At 42.5% G+C, this 24490-nt stretch overlaps 1 protein-coding gene across 50 annotated transcripts in view; it reads left to right on the forward strand.

Annotated features, from left to right (window-relative positions):
* The window catches only part of TCF7L2 (transcription factor 7 like 2), a 217662-nt gene that overhangs the window by 82040 nt on the left and 111132 nt on the right, over positions 1–24490 (forward strand). For all 50 annotated transcript variants that reach the window (XM_031015252.3, XM_055352144.2, XM_055352156.2 and 47 more), the window contains one exon: positions 7991–8092. In XM_031015252.3, the coding sequence (XP_030871112.1) occupies positions 7991–8092 (102 nt within the window). The remainder of the gene's footprint in view (positions 1–7990; positions 8093–24490) is intronic.

Genomic DNA, 24490 nt, shown 5'->3' on the forward strand with positions numbered 1-24490 from the left:
GGCCTGGAAAATAGGTTTCCAGACTCTTCCCTTTCTGCCATACTTTTCCTGGGAGTACGCACTCATAATTTGAAGAGCGACTTTTTGGGGAGGGTGGAAGGAAGGCCTGGGCCTCAGCCTAAGGGGCCCATTGGTTGTGAGAGGAGGGTCTGGTGAAATTCCATATTGATTGTGCGTGTGTGAGCTGCTGTACCATAGCCTCCCTGCAGAACCACTAACCTGTCAAATGCAGAAATAGTTTAGGGACAGAGCTGTTAAAGGATTGGCGGGTTAAAGAAAACAGTGAATCCCAAGTTTTGTTAATTGGATTTTTTTGTTTGTTAGTTATTTGTTTTGCTTCATTGTCTTCATCACACCAGGGGCCTCCTTAAATCTGGTAGAAAAATTTCCTTGGAAAACAATTCAGTGTTTGTCCATAGACTTGGGAGGGAGAGATGCTAGATGCTGGAAAGTCTTGCTTATTACTTTGGGGACACTGAGATGTTCCCTTCACCATGTACTTTGAGACACACATCCTGGTTGAGTTCAGGCAAGGATGCCTAACAATTGATAAGAAAACTGGGAAAGATAGAAGGGATTTGTAAGGTAAGTCAGGGTGAGTGAAAACACATCTGGTATGCTGGAGACCTAGATGCTTGACTGCCACTTGCTCCTGTCACCTCAGGCAATCTGGGTCTTGCTCTGTTGGCCTTAGTTTCCTCCTTGCTAACAGGTTAGTTCCACCTTTCTGCCCATTTATTTTGTAGGGTTATTGTGGATGTCATTCTGAACTCTAAAATACCCTCTAAATATGAAGTGATATTAGTGCTCTTTACATCGTTATGATTAAAAATATTTATGAGAAAAAGTTTAACTGTAAGGATTTCATTGAAAATCTTATAACAACCAACTGATAGAGATAGAAAATAAGGCTATTAAATTGTTCACACAGATGCCTTGATATCCTACCTTTTTTCCCCTATATTCCTTTTATGTGCGAAACGAGATAGTGATTTAAGGGAAAAACTTAAAAGAGTTCCGACTATATTGTTTTTTTTTCCCCCAAGTCAACCTTAATATCTTACTTAAATCTTTTCCTTTTTTATCTTTTCTTTTCTTCTTTTTTCTTTTCCCTCCCTCCCTCCCTTCCTCCTCCTCCTTCTGCTGCTTCTCTCTCTCTCTCTCTCGTTTCCTTTTCTTTTCTCTTCTTCCTTTTTTTTTTTTGAGACCAGGTCTTGCTCTGTCACTCAGGCTGGAGTGCAGTGGCACCTTCTTGGCTTATTGCAACCTCTGCCTCCTGGGCTCAAGTGATCCTCCCACCTCAGCCTCCCAAGTAGCTGGGACCACAGGCACGCGCCACCACACTCAGCTAATTTTTTTTTTTTTTTGGTAGAGATGGGGTCTCCTAGGCTGGTCTTGAACTCCTGGGCTCAAGCAATCTTCCTGCCTCAGCCTTCCAAAATACTGGGATTACTGGCGTGGGCCACCATGCCTGGCTTGAAATTTTTCTATGGCTTTATTCTTTTTCCAAGTACAGAGTCTACCCAACCTTCTGAGATCTTTGGTTTTCTTTTCCTAGGTAACTATGGTACATGCTTATTTATGTTAAACAACAGCAATCACACATTTCTTTTTCTATACAATCATGTTTATAGGCAAATAAAGCCGCTGTTTTAGGCTTTCTGGATTTTTTCAAAAGATGCAATTCCTGGAGTATGTTTTTACTTAGAGCAAAGCAGCCTAGTCTCCTATACCGTCTGCATCTGCAGAAAAGTTGGTTAAACAGACTTTGTAATGATGCCCCTTACAATTCTGAAGGGACTTGTGAAATAGTTTCACAGAGTTTCAGTGTTAGTTATATTTGATCAATGCTAACTTTTGGAAAACTTTGGTGCCTGTATGATTCAGAGGGTAGGGCAGAATATTAAATTAATCACAACTTCTTGTATTTTAACCATTCTGGGTAAATTGGGATTCCGTGACGCCCAGGCAAAATTATTTGTTTATAGAAGATGGGCTGAATTTTCCATCGTCCATTTCTGAGAAATGAGGTAGGTTTAGAAAGAGACAATCAGGCCTCTTCTTTAACAGAAATGTTTGTCTACTAGGTGTGTGTCACAATATGAGTTCCTGAAGAAATAAGTGTCCGCTGTTGGGTTGGATACTTGTACTTCCTATTTTCTTATTTTGCACATTTTTCTGGTATTTCCCTTTCTATGGTGAGTAGCTTCTGGTCGTCTTTCCTTTTGTAAAGTGTAATGATATGAGAGTCATAATCGTGGTGCGGTCTTTTGTGTTGCATATTTGTAGGGGGTCAGTATGAATGGCCCGTGGTGAGGCTGCACTGAAAGATTAGGAGCAGCCACCTTAATGCGGAGGAGGCTTAGTGACTTTGGACATGATGGGCTATGGCTGGCTATACTCTCAGCTTTGGACGCATAAGCAGAGTATTGATTTTGTATTTGGTTAAAACCAGAAGTACAACTTTCTGGCACCAGAGGATTAGGAACATTTAACAGCGGAAAGCCATCATGAGGATAGTAACCAATTAATTCAATTTTTTTGGTCAGACATGGCTCCCACCTGTAATCCCAGCACTTTGGGAGGCTGGGGTGGGAGGGTCATCTGAGGTCAGGAGTTTGAGACCAGCCTGACCAACATGGTAAAACCCGATCTCTACTAAAAATACAAAAATTAGCCCGGCGTGGTGATACGCGCCTGTAATCCCAGCTACTCGGGAGGCGGAGGCAGGAGAATCACTTGAAGCTGGAAGGTAGAGGTTGCAGTGAGTTGAGCTTGCATCACTGCACTCTAGCCTAGGCAACAGAGTAAGACTGTATCTCAAAAATACCATAATTCACTTTTTTTTCTTTACTTTTTTCTTTCCTATTCCTTCCCCTCTCCCCTCCCCTCCTTCCCTTTCCTCCCCTTTCCTTCCCTTTCCATCCCTTTCCTTCCTTTCTTTTCTCTCTTTCTCTCTTTCTTTCAACAGGGTCTCGCTCTGAACCTTTTCCAGTCAGAATTGCTCAGGGATTTTTAGACTTCCATTCTGGAAAAGAGGGGGTAGTTATTTTGGTGAGACTGTGGTCTTGTGGTTAGACCTTGTGACGGGGGCCTCAGCCAAAGGGTTCAAATTTTTTTCCAAGCTTTTCCCTCACAACTTGAGTTAATCCAAAACGTTGCTATTAGGCCACCGGACATGCTTTTCTACATGCCTGTGTTTGGCTGTTTGGATTGAAGGCCCAGCAAGGGAAGGCACCCTCGCCCATCTGACATGGGCAGGCCTCTACAATTTTATTCCCTAACCAGGGCATGACAAACTATGGCCCATAGACCAAAATTGGCTTGCCACGTGCTTTTATCTGGCCAGTGAGTTAAGAATGACTTTTTATTGTCATTATTATTAATATTTTTTGAGCCAGGGTCTCATTTTGTCACCCAGGCTGGAGTGCAGTGGTGCAATCACGGCTTCTGCAGCGTGAAACTCCTGGGCTCTAGCAATCCTCCTGCTTCAGCCTCCTGAATAGCTAGAACCTACAGGCATGTGCTACAAGCATGTATCATCATGGCCAGCTAACTTTTTTTATTTTTGTACAGTCTTGCTGTTGTTGCACAGGCTGGTCTGGAACTCCTGGCCTTAAGCAATCCTCCGGCCTTGGCCTTCCAAAATGTTGGGACTACAGGCCTGAGCCGCTGCATCCAGCACTTTTATTATTTTTAAATGGTTGAAACACATCAAGAGAGGAATAATATTTTCTGACATAGGAAAATGATATGAAATTCACATTTCAGTATCTGTAAATAAGCTTTTATTGGAGCACAGCCATGATACAAGACATACACTCACTGCCTGTGGCTGCTTTCGAGTTACAATGGCTGAGTCGAGTAGTTATGACAGAGATTGTGTGGGCCGCAAAGCCTAAGATATTTGTTGTCTGGCGCTTTGCAGAAAAAGTTTGCCAACCCTGCCCTGAACAAATAAAGGGACAAATTCCACTTGCCCCGTTCATCTGTGGAGCAGAGTCACTGAAAGGAAATACTGGAAATACTGGAAGCCACATTGGTGCTTTATCAAGGATGTGAGGTTTCCTGGCAACTTTGTCGCCATATCATCATCATCATCACCATCATCATCATTGTCATCATCATCATCTGCCCTTTAAGTTTGCTGCTTGTTTAGAAAAGAAATTTATACAGAGCCCTCAGTAGCAGCTGTAAGGGGGCAGGTTCTCGGAGCAGCCCATCCTCAACATTCTTGCTGCTGATGGAAGATTCTCAAGGATGAAGGCCCCGCTATGGGAGCAGTCTCCATCAGTCTGGCTTTAGTAGATGCCAGTTTCTGCTAAGACTATTTCCTAAAGGAGCCTCTACTCATTTGCCTTTTCTCCCTGTTTTCATTGGGGGAGGTGGAAGAGGAGAAAAATAATTAGAGATGCTCACCTTTTTCTTTTTGCTGGCAATTTAACAGTCTTTTCAGCTGCTTTGATTCCTTTCAGGCCATTGGTGTTGTATATATTTCAAGATTTGCTCACAGGTCCAAAGCTTAACTTAAGCTCCCTGAGACATATCATAAAATATGATTTGGGGAAAAACCCTAATGGGCCATGATCAGAACATTATTATTCAACAAAGGATGAAATGCTTAAGCCAAGATGGCCTTCTTTCTTTCTTTCTTTCTTTTTTTTAATGAAAGTTGAGCAGACTCCCATCCAACAGTTTTCAATGTAGGAATTCCCACAGCCCCATTTGATTGCAGTTTGTTGAAAAGTTTAATGTTTTTGTAGGCAATTCATAATTTCCACATTGAACAGCCTGAGAGGAAGAGAGCTGGAGCCCACTGTTGTTTTTGTAGTGGGATGGTGGGAACTTTTTTTTTCCCTCCCCCAAAAGGATATAAAACTAAATCAGATGGTTGGGAAAACGTGGCACAGGGTTCCAGCCCTTTTGTAAATCTGAGATGCCCCCTCCTTTAGGTCTTCCTTTAGGACCCAACAGAATAGAATTTCCTGCTGCTTAATGTCTCCAGGAAGGAAAAAAATTTTCCTCTAGGCTGTAATAGTACCTAATTTCCTTTTTCTTCTCTTTATTTATTTATTTTCCCTATTAATAAGCACCAATTGTAGAAGATGAAGGAAGCTGGGAAACCCATCACTTTTGGAGAAGGTTAATAGCTTCCTTTAGAAAATCCTGACATAATACTTATTTCCCCAAAAGGCACTTCATCAGCCTGAGTGCCAGTTAAGATTCAAGGAATGGGCTTGGATTTGTGTGTACCCAGCGGTTCTGTGGCATCAAGTTGCACTGGGAAGGAGAGTTTGGGGCTGTCACTGCGGAGTCCCTGCAAGTCAGCAGGACCAGGGCTGTCTTCCTGCACCATCTGGATTTGGTTAGCTCTCTCTGGGCAGTGGGGCCGAGTCTCATTTCCTCCAACAGTAATGTTATATAGGCAATGATCCTGGGCTGCCCTAACATAATTGAAAATTATGTGTATTGTAGGCTTGGAGCGCTGAAATGTGGGCTCATAAAAATATGTGGTGCAGGTAGCCTATGGAGATTGGATGTGGCACACAATGAAGCTTTTATGTAAAGTAAGAATTATAAGTCTCCATGTTAATATTGTATTATGAGTATGACAGTTCTTGGGTGGGTCCTCAGGGCAGGTCTGTCACCTTCAACAAAGCCCGAGTTTCCTAATTCTACAGAGCTGGTATTTGGATGTAATCAAATCGGTTTTGCAGGTGGCCAAAGATGAAAACTTGTCCACCAATCCAGCTCTCCCCACTGAGGGATAGCATGGGATGTAGATGGGTTTGACTCCATTTGGCATTTTTGTTCACGGGTTTTTATGAGATGGAGAGGTGAGTGTTGGTGGGTGTCCATTTTGGTTGGCCTCAAGGAAATGACTCTATTGAGTGGTTTTGACCAATGAAGCTCATATAGTTATGTGGTAAGTGAGAATGGGAAGAAGTTGGGATGAGATGGGGCAGTCTAGATTCCCAGAGCCCTCTGGCCTGGGTTACAGATGCAGACTGGAAATATTTACTTTAGTGGTTCTCAACATGAGACAATACTGCTTCCAGAGAAGGTATTTGGAAGTGATGAGATGGTAAGGATAACCGAGGGGGTTCCTGTTGGTATTTACTGTCTGGGGGCTTGGAGTCCTAGAAGTCCTTCAGTGTTTGGGGCAGACTCCCCACCTAATACCCTGTCACAGATAGGACAACTCCTTCAGTACACAGATGATAAAAACAGATCACTGAAGCAAGGGGATTCGATGGAGGGTCTTGTGGCAAGATACAGACACAACCGGACTAATAACTAGGTTGCTCACCACGGGAGGCCTCTAGGTGAAAGCTCTGAATTTGTAGCAGACGCACCCACCTCATATAGATCCTAGACGTCATGGGAAAATCGACTGTGTACTTTGGCAAGTAGTTCTTGGGCAATGATCTTGCAGCTTTAGGTATAACCAAATTTGGTTTGAATTTGCCGAGCAGTTGTATCTTCGAGGAACTCCGTCGACTGGCTTGTGGATGGCTTTGGCACTTCTGTCTCTCGTGGGATTTGTGCAAACCCTTCTTTCTGTATTATCCTTTCCTGTCTTTTTTCTTTCTATTGAAATTGTTCTGACCATCAAGACCTAACTTTGTGTAGCCTTCCCCAGTCTATTGTCCCAGAAATTCTGTCATCTTTCTTGGCATTTCCTGAGTCCCTGAGTCTCTGTCACAGTGTCACCATGTTCTGTCTTGATTTACCTGTGTCTGTAAGGCTCCTCATGCTGGCAAAAGCTCCCCGAGAGCGGACATCTTTGTCTCTCCTAGTGCTTGTCACAGCCTGTACACAAAGCAAGTAGTACTCAGTGTTCATTGAGTAAAGTTTTCTATAGAATTAATATTAAAACCAGCCATTTATTTTGCTTGAGGAGGTCTCCGAAATGACCAAGGTGTCTCCTTATATCTTATATCCCCTCCAAGCGTTCATTAACTGATGGATTAGTGAGTTGGCCTTGAGAAGCATAAAGGCTCGTCTCCATGTGCTTCTAAGCATTGTGTCTAAGTTCTGTTTGGTTTCCTGAGTGAAACTGTCTTAATGTTACCAACAGAAGTTAAATGCCTAAGAGTTTCTTATACATGGGCTGAGTACCTCTGTGACTGGGCAAGCCACCTCACCTCATTTTACCTTGTCTGCAAAATGAGGAACTGGGTCAACTCATCGTTCAAATCTCACTGAAAGCTAGTGGATCGCTTTTGACAGAAGTAGCTCCCTTGGGCCGTATATTCATTTCCTAGCTTGGAGGAAGGTGGGGACAGACAGAATTGATGTACACCTTTATTTTTATCTCTATGGTAAACCTGTGCATACTAAAGCATTCCTCTGGTCTTTTGAGATGAGTGTATACATTGTGTCTGGCCCTGTGCATTTTTTACCAAGAAGTAAGTTTTGTTGAGTAAACTTGGGTCGTATGAAGAACTGCATGCTCACCGTACTCAAGTAGCTTTTGCTACCTAAAGGACAGCTGCTCATATGTACTTGACTTCCTTTAAAGTGAAGGATAATGACATTTGAAAAACGGAGGTTGAAAAGGAGCAGATTTGGAATTGATGGTTTCCTAGGACACTTCTGGCTTGAGATTTGTGTTTTACTTTCTTCCTTTGGAATAGCTCTATATTCTTTCCTCTCCCTCCCCACCTCTCCCACTCCCCTCCACCCCCCACCAAGTTAAGGTAGTAGTAATGAAATAATTTTTTCTGAAGCTACCCTGTAGTTTGAATGCAAAGACAAAAAATACAGTTGCTAGTAACATTAATCTTCTATATGTGTACTTACTGAACTTGAGCTCTGAGGAAGAACCTATTGGAATTGCATGCTTTTTTATTTTTTTAATGATTATTTGCATGCTTGTATGTTTTTCAGTTTCTGACCCATGTCACAGTTATTTCTTGGGCTAGTTGTTCTGCATTTACTTTCTGAATTCATTGTTTTTCATTTCACTTTTGTTTCCTCTCACCAGTATCTCCAGATGAAATGGCCACTGCTTGATGTCCAGGCAGGGAGCCTCCAGAGTAGACAAGCCCTCAAGGATGCCCGGTCCCCATCGCCAGCACACATTGTCGTAAGTAACCTCCCAGAGATGATGGCTTCCTTTATTGAGGGGGTGAAAAAGAAAATGCTTTTTTGATGATAACAGGCCTTATTTGTCATTTTTTTCTTTCTTTAAACACATTTTCTTTGGAAATATTGTTGGGTATAGTTTATATCTATAGGGTATTCATTTTCTGCTATTGGACGTTAATGATTGTAACCTACCTGGAAATTTTACAAACCTTTCCTCCACTGTTTTCCATGTATTTGGTTAGAATCTAGCCTTGCGGGCTCTAGTTTATAGGACACGATCACCATGGTGTGGAGGAGACTAGAGGTGGTATCAAAGCAGTTATAAAAATACATTCAGGGCAGTTGAAGTGAAGAAGAGGGAATTAGAAAACTCAAAAGGGGGTCCTGGATTTGAAACTTGCCTATTATCCTCTCCCCCAATTTATCTTAATATTTGTTGGTAACATTCTACACTAACATTAGAAAAATTTCATCTGGGCTGGCTGATTTGTAAACCTAGAGTAGAAATGAACTTTGAAAGGCTAAAATGGAATTTAATCTATACATCCATGGCTTTGAAAATATGTAGGTTTGATAGAGAAAGCATTTGTTTTTAGTACTAAAAGACTACAAGTGTGTGTCTACATATATTTTTAATGTATTTTCTTAGGGTTTTGTAGGCTCTAAGAGTAGAATTTATAAATTAACCTCTTGAGAAGATAGCTCAGCCTTATTTGAAGATTCCCTTCTATGTATTTATATCATGAGCTGGACTTCATACTTTTGAAATAATTAATGGAAGGCATATTTTTATAATGAATCCATCCATGACAGGTAGAATTATGCAAAGCATGAATCAATCATGGGTTTTTCATTTGAGTATCACAAAATGTTAATCATAAATACATTTTGCCTCTATATTGTAATTTCTAAAAATTGCAAAATATTTAGTTTCTTAAGTAGAAAAATCTTAAGATGCATTCTGCCATTTTGGGCTAACTGCCTCCTTATTTTGGAGCTTGCTGTAATTGAGCATGTGTTATTTAATGAGTTATACCTCTGTCATATGTGTGTGTTTATATCACAAAATAACTTATTTTTGTAAAACCATATTTTGAGTCATCATTTGTGACAATGTCTTCTTTTCTCTGGTATAAATGAGGCATGTAGAAAGAAGATTGACATTTGCTAGAAGCTTCCCCTTTCCTCTAACTCCACAATAAAATGGATGCTCATAATTACATCTGCTCCTATAAGGTCAAGATTTCAGGGCTGGAAGTGACCTTAGATCATTTAGGCCCAACTTGCCCTTAGGAAAGGAAACTGAGGCCCAGAGATGCCTTAAGTGAATTGCCCAATGTCACACGCTGAGTCAGTGGCCAGAGCAAGGCTTGGATCCAGTTCTCTGCTCCCTTTCCAGAGCCTTGTGATGTCTTCTCTCCTACGGGAGGTGAAAGTAACTGCTGTGGCTGGTTCTGTTTTGCTGACTGTAAATTGGGTCATGGTCAGGGACAGTGCATAGGTGTAAAGAATTTGCTGGTTGGGTGTTCTAATGCAGGTTTCTCCAAAAGTGAATGCCCTGTTAAAAAAAAATTCTTAACAAACATACAGAGATTTTTTTTTAAAAAAGTGTGACAGTTCTAGACACCTAGAGAGTAAAGTGAAGAAGCCTGTTTCATTTTTCCCGCCTCCCTGAATTTCCCAGCATGGTCCAGGCTTTGAAATTTATTTATCTGCTTTTGGCAATGGTTGATGGGAATTTCCCACATTTATTTTTTAGCTACAGAGAAAGGGCATTATCTTTAAAATCTCTTCGTTGTTCTCTCTCTTTGAGTGAGGAGAGAAGATGTGAATCCTGGCAGTGGTTCAGAGTGGACACAGACCCTGTGTTTGTGGCATAGGCTCTGTGGGCCCCATGCCAGGGAGCATTACCCCCGTGTAAAGGAGTGGGGGTTTGTCCATTTGGATAGAGCAAAGATCCTCCACCTCAAATCCCACAAGAACAGTTGCCACAACCTGGGCCCTAAGCATCTCATTTTCCTATGTAGAAATTAATGATCTGGAGGAGATGGCAAAACATTCCTTCCAGAGCCTGTGTGGATTTTGGCCAGGGGTGCAGCAAGGGGGCTTAGGCACCTTTTTCCTCTGCTGTGTCTTAGCAGGCCTGTTGACCATAGCAACTCCCCTGGGGCATACACACCGTCTTGTAGATGGAGACCTTTGTCCAAAACAGCCACAGCTGGCAACTGTCTACAATCTTTTGGGCTTTCTGCTGTGCTCAAGGGGATCTGGGAATGGCCATTGCCTAGAGGGGATGGGCTGGTGGAGGAAGGTGGGCTCTGGAAGCCGGGGAGAAGGGAAAAGCCATGAACTTGGACAAAAGGACAAATGTGGTTTACATTTGTGAAATACTTGAATGCTTGTCATGAATGGTGACTTTGGTTCTATGAGTCAGCCCTGTGATGGGGTATTTCTGCAGTCTTCACCTGACACCAGGGGTGAGAAGGAGGGTGTCTGGGGAGGAGGAAAGAGTTGAGGGAGATAGGAAAGTAGAGTGGAAGAAAGGCCTTGCGTTGTTGACGTCTATCCACCTGGTCACCTATAGTTTTTGGGATTGAGGATGCATACACCTTGAGACTACAAATTTATGATTATATTTTTGCTGAACATAAGGCAATGTGCCAACCAAAACCAGCTATACTTTGGCTGGTACAGTGTGTCTGTGTTTGTAAAGGGTGCATTCTGAATGGTGGCTGATACATCATTTGGGTCTTTGTACAGTTAAACATTGGCCAGAGGGTCTGGTTCATGTTTAGAGTCGCCGATGAAGGGCTAACTTTTCTCCAGACACTTGGGGCTCTTGTTCACACTTTGCTTTTCACTCTTTTAAGTAAGACATAATCACATCACAGTGTTTCATCAGACATGTTTCAAAATAATTGTCTAAGGATTGCTTCCTAATTTCCCCGAAATTTGGAATTGTTGTAACTTTTGGGCCAAGCTATTTCATAATTATTTCTAATGTCTCACTTGAAGAATAGGGATGTATTCAGTGTTGATTATTAATCATTCGAAACTACAACTTTCACAGATTGCTAAGAAGAATAACTTCTTCCAGTACCCATATGGGGCAGAATCTTCACGTGGGAATTCAGAGCATTTTGTTGGACTATTTTAATCTGATTGGATTATTTTCATGTGGTATGTTGGTTACCACATTAGAAACAATTGATGTGTAGAATAAATGTTCTTAACAAGTGGAGGTCAACTTATCAAATGATATTTACATTAAGAATAGACTCCAAAAATTTTAGTTCCTGTAGCTGATATAGCATCTTATTTGTTACATAATCCAGTGATTCCTAATCTGTGTTCAGAGGAGAGAGGAAATCGATTCCAAGAGGGACGATGTCTTCATTGGCTGGCCCAAAACTGGGAGTTTATACAAGGCGTCAGTCTTTGCCTTCCTCCTCCCTGCCTTCCCTCTTCCTTCTTCCTTCCCCATACTCCCCAACAAATTCATGGACTTCTTAACAACTCAGAGACATTAGCCACAAGTTCCAAGACACCCCCACCCCCCAGCCTCCCCAGTCCTATTTTCGCATTCATATAACTAAACTCTTTTTCTTTCTTGGTGGAGTTTTGAAATTTATATTTTTAATTCTTTGCTCCCTTTTTTCCTCTTACTAAATGAGTGCCAAGCAGCTAAGTTGTGCTGAGTGGTAGAGTTTGAGTCAGTCTTGGCTGGTAAGCTGTGGGGTTAGGAGCCGCTCCCTGGATACCACCTCTGGTGTCTTTGCTATACAAAGACTTTCATTTAGCCTCCTTTGTATCCAGCAAAAAAAGATTCTGTACCCAAAATGGTGGTATTTTGGTATAGTATGTATCTTACAAAACGGCAAAAGGCTTCAAAAGTTCCTACAATTTTATCTTGGGGGTTTCCTTTTGAAGTCGATGTAGAATTTTACCTTGGGGTGGATTTTTTGTACTTCTTGGTCTGGTGTGTTTTGTTGTGTAATGAGCATGGAGGTGTGGGATAAGAAAGCAGACTGAATCCCGAGGAACAAAGCCTGCCAGACTGTGGTGGTGTACTTTTCTTGTTGTTATTGCTTAAATGCTGCAAGAGAGTGGAAAACTCTTATGAAATAATGCACGATGGGTAGAACTTCAGAGAAAATCTCTGCCGTCTACCCTGTGCATTTTCAGGGAAGCTCAGAGGGCATGCTGAACCTTTGCTTTTTGTTTCTGAAGAGTTCAGGGGAACCTACCCATAATTAATTTTTTAAAACACTACCTAGAGAGCACCCTCTTGGTTATTAAACACATGCGCTGTTTCGATGGGATGTTTGACCTGGATTGTGGATGCTTGCTGAGATGTGGCATGTGTTGGGAGGCTCTGTGCTGCCTGCTGAGCACCAGCAAAGCCACGGTGGCCCCTACCTCTGTGGGAGGCCCTGTGCCAGGTGCCCTCAAAGAGTAGGGGGCCCATGAGGGTATGACCAGGGGGACCTGATTTCAGCTGAGAAGTTGGCGGGGATTACAGGCCTGGGCGGCTCCCTGAGGAAATTGCATTAAAAGTGAGATCTGAAGGCTTGATTGGGGTTGGCCCAATGAAGGGATAGGAGAAGAGATGGGGAGTGGGCAGAAGGAAACACATGTGTGAAGGTCCTCAAGGGAAAAGTGCTTGGCTTGGACAGAGGCAGGAAATCAGGTAGGAGGCTAGAGGTCAGGCAGGGCTCCCGGAGAGTGACTTGGGGTGCAGCGTATGGTGAGGATCTGACACTGGGGAGTCATTTGAGCAGGTTGGCTGTTTCTGTAGGAGCGTGTGTTAAGCTGCTGGCAGTGGGGATGGTGAAAATAGAGATGTGGAGGAAACAGCAGCGGAACTTGCTGACAGGTTAGATATTAGCATTGAGGGAGAAAGGAGAGTCAAAGGTAGGTAGATGGAGATGCTTCACTGAGTGGGGAGTATTGGAGGAGGAGCAGGTTCGGGGTGGAAGCGTTGTCTTTTTAGAGAGATTGTATTTGCCATTGATTGATTCATTCATTGTTTCTGCAAATATTTAGTGTGGGAAAAAGCATTCTAGACACCGAGAGAGTGGAGTCAATGAAGAACGATAACAGCAACAAAGACTGTAGCGCTTCCTACGCGAGCCTTGTTCCAGTTGCTTCAGAGGCTGTGTTACCCCTGTTCTAGAGAGGAGGAACTAGGCCCAGGGAGGTGGGGATTTGCCCAGTCGTGGGAGTCAGGATGTGAAACAAGGCACCCTGGCTCCAGAGCACACCGTCCTCTCAACCACTGCAGAGAAGCTGGGAAAGAGACAAATAAGTGGGTGCTTAGAGCACAATGTGTGTGGTGTGCCAAGAGCAGCTGGGAGCCCTGGGACCCCCAGGGAACCCCAGCCCCACCTGGGCATGGTGGGCATGGCTGGAGGAGGCCTGCTGGCTTCACTGGAGAGTGGGACATGCATCAAGGTGGCCAGAGACTGGGCTTCTGGGTGTCGTGCTGTGACTGCTGCAAAGGGCTCATTGACATATGGTGGGGAGGGCCAGTGTATTTTCTGCAGGCAGGACATTTGGGGGATATGGGGTGTGACCCTGTACTATCTAAAATCTTTTACTTCTGGATTATCTCCACTTTCTCTGCTGCATATATACTTTGTTTTTATTTATTTTATTCATTTATCTATGACTCAGCCAGACTCTCTAAAAGAGTTGACTTGTGTTTCCTAGCAGCCACTGAGTCAGAACTTTCCCATTTCGCAGTCAGGGCTGTGGTCAGGGTGTCTGTGTTGTCTAAGGATATAAAGCAAGCCTCGGGCACTGCCAAAACATTATTTTATAAGGAGAACTATGAGTACCTAATAGGAAGAACCAGGCAATCAGGTTATCTTTTGGTGAGGAAGAAGTGGTAGATGGGATCAGTGGTGCTTTGAAGGGAGTGGGTGGTGTAGACTCCAAAGTGTACATGGGGCCATGATAGAGTCTATGTCAGATGTCCAAAGCTTCCTTCTCTCCTCCCAGAAGCTCTGTCCTCTGGTGAAGAGTTTTGAAGTTTCCTGAGGTTTGGGTTCATGGTGTGGCAGGTGATACCATGGCAATAGAAAATATCCCATCAAGAAGGATTGTGTGACCTCAGTTGTAGCCCCTGCATGTTGGAATCACAACAATTTGCAGGGCCTTAAAATCAAATGGCATTTCACCAACTGCCCTCCCCCGTTTTTTTCAGCACTGTTTGGTAGCTATCTGTTTCCCCTGATATTCTTGGACACTTGCAGAGATGGGGGCTCTATCTCCTGGTGGTAGACTGTTTCTTTTTGGTACAATATGAACTCTTAAGAGAGTTCTGCCTTTAGGGAGCTGCAGTCTCTCTCCTGGAAATGCTCAACTCCTTAATTCATGTTTTGCTGTTAAATTCTGCTAATGCCTCACCTTACATGTCTTGACAATTTGAAGGTAGCTATTGTATTCCCCGCAACCCCAAGTCTTCTCTTCAAAATGATTATTAGTTGTAATTCAAATGATCAGTGACTGGTATCTTAGACTACTTAAGGATGGGAATTGCTAATTTTGTATTTAAAAGTTGTACCTCTAAAGTAAGTGAAATTTATTTTTAAACGTAGCTTTCTTCATTCATAAAGTTTATGTTCATTGTAGGCAGTTTGGAAAACAGCCCATAATCTCACCACTCGGAGATTACATTGTGAATAATTTGGTATATTTCATATACCAAATTATCCTTTTTTCCTCTGAGTGTATGAATATTTATATTTGTTTTTAACATACTTGAGCTCATAGTGCTCAGTATTTCCAATCTTCTGTTTATTTAAGATGAAAATTGCTGTAGTTAATAAGCACTTCCCCATGTCATTAAAATGCTTAAGGATTTTTAATGACCACATAACAGTCCATAATATGATTAAACCCCAATTTACTGAATCAATGCCATATTGTTGGGTCTTTAGATTGTCTCCTTTTGTTTCTGCTACTGTGAATGATCCTGTGATGATCATCTTTGTGCGTAAATCTTTGTCCCCTCGCCCCCTCCCCTTTTATTATTTTCTTGGTTTAGACCCCTAGGACAAAAGGTAGAAAAGAACAAAGTGTTAAAAAATTTCTTGATACATAGCCACAGATTATTTTCCTGAAAGTTCTCAACATTTATAACTACCAGCAGTACCTAAGAGAGTTATGGTTGGAATGATTTTAATGTCTCTGGGGAATTTAACAACAAAAAACTTTTAGGCTTCTTTGGAGAGAGACATGCCCTTAACTCCACCCTGCCCTAGAACAGATACCCAGCCCATCCAAGTCAGCCTCCCCAGGTCCTCCACCTTCAAAACAGGCAAACGAAATCATTTCTTGAATGATTGGTAGGCTTCAAGGTCAGATGTTTATTTTAGATAATTCACAGCATAAATTTATATGTTTTAGGTACCTTAGCCCCTGAATATACTCAGTTCATTTAGGACTATTTTAGAGGTCTTGAGTTTACTCTTATAACCTCACATTTTTTTGTGAATTTTTAGTTCTATTATCTTTGTTTTCATGGCATATTATTGGGCAAAGATATTATTTATTCGATGCTATGTGTGAGCTGGGTCAGGATTATGACCCTGAGTTATGTTTCTGGGAAAATGTACCCACTTGTCAAAGATGCCGTTGGCTCCTGTGATTAAGGTCAGCCCACAGTGAATGTGGGGAGGGCTGGCAGCCTCTCAAATCAGCTCTTGACCATTTCTCAAGCTGGGGCCTGTTGTGCTTGGGGGAAGAGTCTTTGGCAGCTCAGCTCGGGGCTAGCGTTTCCTGACATTTGTTTCGCTGAATGTTAACAAGGTTACTGGAAAAAAGGGTTCTCTCCTAAAATAGGTTTAGGGAAGCACTGGGATATGCGAAGTGAATGAGTTTCTTTAGGGCAGGATCTTGACTCTGCAGGGGGCTTGGAGGCCTTCCCTAGAGTGGGGCTTCCTAACACTGCAGAGCTCTTCCCAGGACGAGGGGCAAGATTGGGACCTACTTTGGAAGGTTGTTTTTGTTTCGGCACCTGCTCTGTTTACGAAGCGTGGGAGCCTGTTTTAAATTAATGTGCGCCTACTTAGAGCTACACTCATGGTTTTGACTATGTTTATCTTTCCAGTAAATAAAACAAAATTGTTCATTTGGCACCCAGCCTGTCCTGCTTGTCATTTCTTGTCTCGCTGATTAACTCTATGGATGGGGCATGTTTCTCCAACCAGATTGTAAGTTTCTTGAAGCCAAGGAGCCCTGTGGTTGATTTCTTCACATGTGGCTCTCTCTCCTCCCACAATGGTGCTTCGTTAATTAAGCAGAAAACCCATCTCTGGTTAGGGACTGGAGTTGGTTTCGTTTGGAATGAGTGTGACTTCATCATGACCTGAAAGTGTTCAGAACCATCTTGGTTAGCACAAGGGCGTGGACGTGTGTCTACTTTCTACCTGATGGGACAGCATGTTTAATTTGGGGTTATGACACTGCATGGTTTGCCAGTAACTTGCTAATCCAACCTTATACATTCCAGCACACAGTGGAGCGTGTCTAATTGCCACAGCAGCATTTATGTGGAACGTGGTTGCACAAAAGCTCCAGAAAGTCAGGCTGAGGGCTCCTATCTCTCCTCAATCTTGGTTTACGATGTCTGTTTCTGAGGAATCCTGGGATGGGGCCACTGGCTCTTTAAGAGAGAGCCCGATTTGGAAATCTAGGACTTGATTGTTGATTATGGGCAATAGATACATTTTAAGAATGATGTTGTAGGCTGTATGAAGTCATTTGATGATTGTTTTGTTAATGGCTTGCAGGTCAGATTTTCATCTTTTTAAATTAATTATCATAGAAGGAGAAAACAACTGGATTTCAGAATTGTCCCTTGAGGTGTACTGGAAACTAAGGTGTGAGGGACCCATAGGGGTCTGGCTTGGAAAGTGTATTGCTATGTCCAGTTTACACATAAGGATGTGCAAATCCAGCAGGTTAGCTGAGCTGCCCAGGAATATCCAGGCAAGAATGACCATATTCTGTTAATTACTCAGGCCTCTGCCTCATCTCCGCTGCTCCCCCGCCCCCTGACTCTCTTCTGAGTGCCAGGTTCAGCCTCCATTTGAATGCCAAATAGACAGGAAATGAGCATGCCCAGAATCCACGTCTTTAGTGCACTCTCTCCCCAGCTCCAAACCTGTTACTCCTTGTGTTCAACATCTCAGTAGAGCTCAACAACATCGACCCATTACTTAGGCCTCAAACCTTGGGTGGCATCATCGATTGCTCTTTTCTTTCACACCCCACATTCAACCCATCAGCCCATCCCACAGGCCCAAGTGTGTCCTCTCTACCTTCAAAGCGTGTGTGGCATCCACCGCTTATCACCACCTCTGCCATTACCACTGGAGTCCAGTGCCATCATCTCTCACTTGGATGTGGCCAGAGTGTCTTTGCTGGTCTCCTTCTTGCTTCCTACCTTTGTAACAGCCTATCATCTATCTCTGGTCTCCACAGCTCACTCCCATACTTTGAGAGGGCCTTTGAAAGCCTTAGACAGATCATATCACAGACCTCTATACTGAAAGTCGGGATAAATTTTATCTCTGGAAAGAGTCCCAAAGCAGCGATGAACAGATACTTTGTCCTGTCACTTGATTAAGAGGGGGGGCTTTGAGACCCAAGAGCTTAGAATGGAGAACCTAGATGCCACTAAGCCCAGGCACTGGCCATGCTTCGAGTGGAGCTTTTGTGCTGGTGGAGGAGAGATGGCTGGGGGACACCTGTAGGCTGAGCAAGTCCCCGTTCATCAGACCCTGGCTCATCCAGCAGGGCGTGGCTGATGTTTTCAATGTTGTACCCTGAGTGGGACCCAGATGCTTCCCAACTGTGCCACATCTGAGCCCTGCATGCCATCTGTCCAGTTTCAGCCTGACTGCAATGTGAGGCTGCTGAAGAGCTCTGGATGGTGTGAAGCAATCTGTTTTCTAGCCTGAGCCTGCATAGCTGGTGGATCCTGGACCGTGATTAAGTGCATCACCTAGGCTTGAATGAGATGGAGTCACTGTGTGTCCAAACAGTGGGATAAAGGCTTTACTCTTTGTCTTCCTGCTCTGAGGGCACAAGCTGCTTGTTTCTCTCACAAGGACACCGTCTGTGTTGCTCAGGTGCTGGGGTGAAAAAAACAGCAAGCATTTGAAAAGGCTGAAGAAGGGAAGAAAGCTGAGAGCAGTACAGCCTTGGGGACTGAGCCATCCCATTGTCCCAGAGGTGGGGGTGTTATCAAGACCTGTTTTTGAATCATACCTCTGACTCTTCCTGGAAAGTTAGACCCAACTCAAGAACACACTAAGAGAAGTGTTTCCCCCCAGCCCTTTCAGATTGAAAGGAGACGCCAACCTTGATGGGTGGAGGTAGAAAATAAAGTCCCAAAACAGTGTCTTGTAAGCGAAGGGGAACATGGCTGGGCAGAGGGCTTCTGGTGAAACTTTTGGGAGTATTCAGTTGGAACTCAGGAAAAAAAAAATTGTTTTTTTGGAAAGAGGTAGCAGCCCCCTTCAGCCAAAGCTCATAAGTGAAGGAATGTCTGAGACTCAGAATTACAGTGACCAAGGCAAGACGTTGTCAAAGGCTGAATAAGTGAGTTTGACTGAGAGAGGCCATCTCCATTTTTAGTATATGGCCAAGCATCTTTCCCACAGTCTTCCTTGAGCCCCTTCCCATCCCACTTCTGAAAAGCACTGAGTTGGCCATTATTATGCTTTTTTCTTAAATTATGAAGTTGTTTTCAGGTATTGAGAATAACACCCAGGTGCTGAACTCCCAGCATAAGAAATCAAACATTCAAAATGGAATAAGGTTCTGAAGCTGACATCTGTCTCTACACATTTTTTTTTTCTGATAATGGCATTTCCTATCTCCACCCTCACTCTTTTCGTTGTGGTGAACTACACTTCCCTTGTTCCACTCGGTTCTGTTGCACATGTGATTAGGCAAGGGGCAGATATGTGATATTTATTATGAGTCTTTTCCATGCAGAGAGGATCTAAATCTGGCTCTTTGGAATTGCCTTCATACATGTGCATACACACCACACACACAGACACACACACACACACAAAGACACATACATATGCACACACCCCGACTCAATGGAGGACCCTCATTTGTAGAAGGGTAAAATGGGTGAGGCGGAAATGCCTGTATGGCACCATGGAGTTCTGTGTAGCCAGTTCTAATCCTGGGCTATTTGGTAAGGAATGAAGTCGGAGATAGTCTTCTGTCCCTTACAACCAAAGGAATTCTAACTAATAGTTTGCCAAGTTTTATGTTTATAATAAAAAATGACATGCTTTTTCTTTTGGATTTTTAATGCTTTTGAATTAAAAATGCTAAAACATGAACTGATTCTTCTATCGCTATGTAGATAGAGCCCTGCAAGAGCAGAGCACGCATGCTTTCTTTAAGAACAGGTTGGTTTGTGGTCGTCTGAGGACTGTTTTAAGGAGACTTATTATACACAATCATCCCCCACAAATGATTTCTAAAGAGAGGCTGGTATGAAAGAAGGAGTTTCCATGATTCTGTCCTGTGGTTCTGGGGAATTCTGAAAATGAACTTTAGATATTTTTGTGAAATTCTTATTTTCATATTTTTGGTATCTCAGAGTTTTCTTCTCTGGCTTCTGTTTAACATACTCTTCTTTGCCCTAAATCTCTCTTATTTTTGCTCCTTGGGACAACCGAAGAATCCTTAGATAATTAATAGTATGAAATACTGCCCTTTTAGTTGAAAAATGTCACAATAATGTAATAACATAAATAAGGAGGTGTCACTTTAACCTGTATCATGTAGTCTCCTCTACTTACTAACACTTACTTGTATTACTAGAAGCATTATTTTTTAAATCATGGAAAATTGGTGGCAAGCTGAGCATACAGTTGTTTATTTCTGTTTGACTGATTATTACAACTTCATTATTTGATGAAGGTTCTGTACGTTTTCCTTTAAGACACATAGAAATTGTGAGAAGATCCTGCAGCCCCGAAAGGCTACAGTGTTGATCCAAGGACTCTCAGCCGAGTGCAGGGTTTGTACCTGGACCTGCAGGCTGGGTGGCGTCTGTGGGAGCAGTGTGTTGAGAGAGATTCTGAGGCTGTATGTGTCAGGGCCTCCAGGGGAAGGATGCATTGATGGATTAATTTCTGCCAAGGCTGAAAGAGGAGAGAGTAAGAGGCTGTAGAGGAGTCACAGCTGTCATTGCTGTTTTAGGCAGTCAAGCTTTTGGGAAAGTGTCAGAAATTGAGCCCCCTACTGGATCTGTCGGAGCCGTGTCAAATGTCCATTTAGATGTCCTGGTGAACAAAAGTCCTCTGACTCACCATTTAAAAACTTGTTCCAAATGAAATTATGGGAGAAAGGAACATTTTTCATCTGAACCCAGAATGAGGATGTACCCAAGGAAAAGGACGTAGGCTCAGGAGCTGGACTGTGGCTCGGCTGGCCTGATGTATCCCACTTTGTTCCTCCCATGGCTGGGATGTCTCTTTGCTCTCCATGACCCATGTGTCTTGAGGACATGACACATGGACCAAGCTTGAAGTGCGGATTCATTTTTATGCATTCTACCTGTGAATGATTGCAGCGGATCTAGTCGTATTTCTGAGAGTTACTCAAACTGGACTTCAGCAGTGAACTCTACAGTTCCTTTTCCTCCCACCTTTCTATTAGACATTGCATGATACAAAAATCAAGATATTTCTTAAGAGGGTGATAACTTCAATGTTATCTAAACTTTTAATTTGGAAGAAGAGGGGTTCTTTGTTCTTTTTAAAAAGATACAAACAAACTTCTTTATCTGATTCTTTTTTTGGTGCAAACCCATGATGCCCTCTTCCCGATTCATCTGCCACACTGTGAGTTCAAGCCTGGCGTGGGACACAGGCACAGCTCTCATGCCAACAATCTCATGGTTAAGTTTTGGAACATAATTTGAAAAATGTAACCCATTGAGAGGCAGTAAGGACATACGGTGAGCTAGTGCGTGTTTGGACGTCTGTGTGGAATAAGTGAGTGGGTAGAGAGGACATTTGTCAAGGAGCGGGAGGGCGGGCCATTGGCTTGGGGGAAATGGGCTGAGACTCTAGGGGTGGCCAGCACCGCATACGGAGGCCAGCAGGGTTGGGCTTGGCTAAGTGCTCTGGTGTCTGGATGCCTATGTGAGTTTCCTCCAGAAGTTTTCAGTTGGCAAAGTAGAACCTGCTGGATATGTAGCAAGGGTGTGGATTGTCGGTATCCTGCTGGGCGCAGGCGTGTGATACCAGAGGTCAGAACAGAAGCTGAGAGATGAGGCTTTGGGAGCTTTTTGTCATGCACTGTCCTGGAGCCTCAGTTACTACAAAGTCTGCAAATGATAGACTGGAGCTTTGGTTCTGCCTCATGCTAGCTCCCCTGTTCCTGATTTTTCTTTTCAATATTAGACTTAATCCCAGAATTCACATGTTGAAAGAAAACTTAGAGGTGTAGTGATATAAAAGCCTCATTTTGATCGTTATGGAACTTATGCCTTGAGAAATGGAGAGAAAAGTACACGATCATGGTAATACTGGATGTTCACTGAGCACTTACTAGCTCCAGGCCTTTTCTAAGTAATTTATGAAGTTGTGAGGTTTAATCCTCACAACGCCCTTATGAATGAGCTGTTGTTATTATCCCGATTTGGCAGATGAGGAAACTGAGGCTTGAGGGGAGGATGACGTACTCAAGGTCACACAGCTGGGAGGTGGCAAGCTGGAAGTTGAACCCAAGGAGTCTCACATCGGAGCCAGGGCTCTCTCCCTTCAGTGTTATGCTGCCTTAATCAGGCACACATACAGGCGGGGAGAGGCAGGTTTCCGGACACCAGACTAGGCTGGTGCCGGTCAGGCTACACCAGGGAACCTGGAGGCCTGTCATTCTTTTGTGATGCTGTTAGTTCCTGTTGAGGAAGTCAGGCTTTGTGGGTTCCCAGGAGGAAAAGGTATGAACTCATGGCAAAAGAAAGGAACCAAAAAAGGGAGATTTGCATCACAATGAGCCTTCTATTCATCCCAAATTATACCTCCTTTTATACCATGTGTGTCTGCAAACTTGTGGGTAAATCACAAATCTTTCTGGTAAGTTACAATGGATGGAAGGTTTTTGCATTTCTCTCAAATCACCAACCATTTAATGCTATGTGTAGTCACTCCCTAATCTATCTTTTGTATAAATTTGGATCTTTGAGTATTGGGGTTTTCCATGATGTTTGGCAGTTCCCCTTAGGGTGTCTGTCTCAAAGTTTGTCACACTGACAAGCTTTGGGGAGAGAAGTTAGAGGTGGGCTTCCCTGTTTTTAGTGGCTGTGTCTGATTGTTCTGTCTGTTTTCCAGGACAGGAGAGATTGATTGCTTTCTAGCTTTTTCTAAAATTAAAACAACAACAACAAAAAAATACAGAAAGGTACAAAGGGTAACAAACACATTCATGTACCTGCCACCTAAAATAACAATTACTAATCTTTTCACCCTCCTGGTCCATGATCTTCCCTCCCAGGCTGTTATTAATATGAAAACCGAGTTCAGGTTTTTATACTTTTCGACATCTATTTATATTAACGTATGTATTATAAATAATCTTAGTAGTTTTTAACTTTGACATAAGTGGCTTCACATTCCACATAACATTCTGCAGCATGTTTTCTTTTATTTTTATTTTTTTCTTTATTTTTAAATTTTTATTTTGCAGCATGCTTTTCTTATTCAACATTACATTTGAATTTTTTCAACATTGTACATTGAAATTTAGCTCATTCTTTTTAACTGCTCTGTAGTATTTAATTGTATGCATATACTACAGCTTTCTATTTCTGTATTGATGGTTAATTAGGTTGCTTACAGTTTTTTAAGATTACAGACTTTGCTGTAATAACCATCCTTTGGGCAAGTGTATGTAGGTACCTATATATGAGTTTCTCTAGGATTCATACCAAAGTAGAGGAATTGGTAGGGCATTGGTTTGCTGGTTTTAATTTTAATTCACATGCTATTGTCAAGCTCTCCAGAAAAACTGGATGAGTTGATTGGATCAATGAGTATTTCCATCACCAGCATATAAACTCTTTCCTCATAATCACACCAATGCTTGATCCTGTTGGACTTAAAATTTTTGCCAATTTGCTGGGTATGCAATGGCATCTTACCTAATTTGCCTTTATTTGATGACTCCTGAGGTTGAACATCTGGTCATATGTTTATTTTCTCCTCTATGGGTTGCCTGGTTTAATGCCTTCTTCATTTTAAAGAATCAGATAGTTTTCTGTTATTGATTTATAGGAGCTCTTTATATAAGTTGAAAACTTGATTATATGTGTTGGAAATACTTTTTCTAGGCTGTGATGTTTTAAAATATTGCTTTAGATGGGTTTTCATTTTTACCTTTTATTTTAGAGATGGAGTCTCACTGCATTGCCCAGGCTGGATTGCAGTGGCTATTCACAGGAAAGAGCATAGTATGTTACAGCCTCCACCTCCTGGTACCAAGAGGTCCTCCTGCCCCAGCCTCCTGAATAGGTGGGACCACAGGTGCACATCCTGTGCCTAGCTTTGGATGGGTTTTGAAAGAAAGAAGTTTTAAATTTTAATGCCCTCAAATTCATCTGTATTTTCCTCTGTGCTTTTATTTTGTACCCACTCTAAGTAGCTCCGAATTCTGCAGATAGTTGGTGCAGGAATTCTGATTTTGAGTGGACATCTGCTGTCTAACAGTCACATTGAAGGAAATTAGGTTTTTTTGGTAGGAATCTAAGCAAGGGGTTGATTTGTAAACTAGGCTTTAAATATGATTTTAAGCAACTCACTTAGAACAAGATACAAAAATTGTGGACTGGACCTATATCTGGAAAACTTGAAAGTGCTAGGGCAATAAATAATTCTTGGTCACGTACAGCCAAGATCCTGGCCTCCTGACTCTGGGACAGAAGCTTTCTATATTTTATCTCATCAGTCTTAGCAACAGGCTCCTTGAAGCAATTTTATCCCCATTTTAGAGATAAGAAAACCAGAGCTTAAAGCAGTTAGATAATTTATGAAGTAAGTGGCAGAGCCAAGATTCAAATCCAGACCTTTCTGATCACAAAGCTCGTTGCTGAATACCGCGCCTCATTGCCTTCTTGCGAATTACTTGGGATTTGTTTGAATCCCAAAATCTTTATATGTTATTTTAAATTTGAATCTAATTGGAAGTGGGGCAGTGAGGGTAGAGGACAGGAAGAAGGGGAAGAGCTTGAGACTCAATAATAGAAACAAAAAACCCGTCTCCAGGAGGGTGGTTCAAAAGGAAGAGTTCCATATTTCATGTAACTGAAACGTTAAAAGCCCAAATAATTGCATCATGCAAGTCTGAT

This window comes from Gorilla gorilla, chromosome 8 (genome assembly GCF_029281585.2).
Source record: "Gorilla gorilla gorilla isolate KB3781 chromosome 8, NHGRI_mGorGor1-v2.1_pri, whole genome shotgun sequence".
Classification (NCBI taxonomy): Eukaryota; Metazoa; Chordata; class Mammalia; order Primates; family Hominidae; genus Gorilla; species Gorilla gorilla.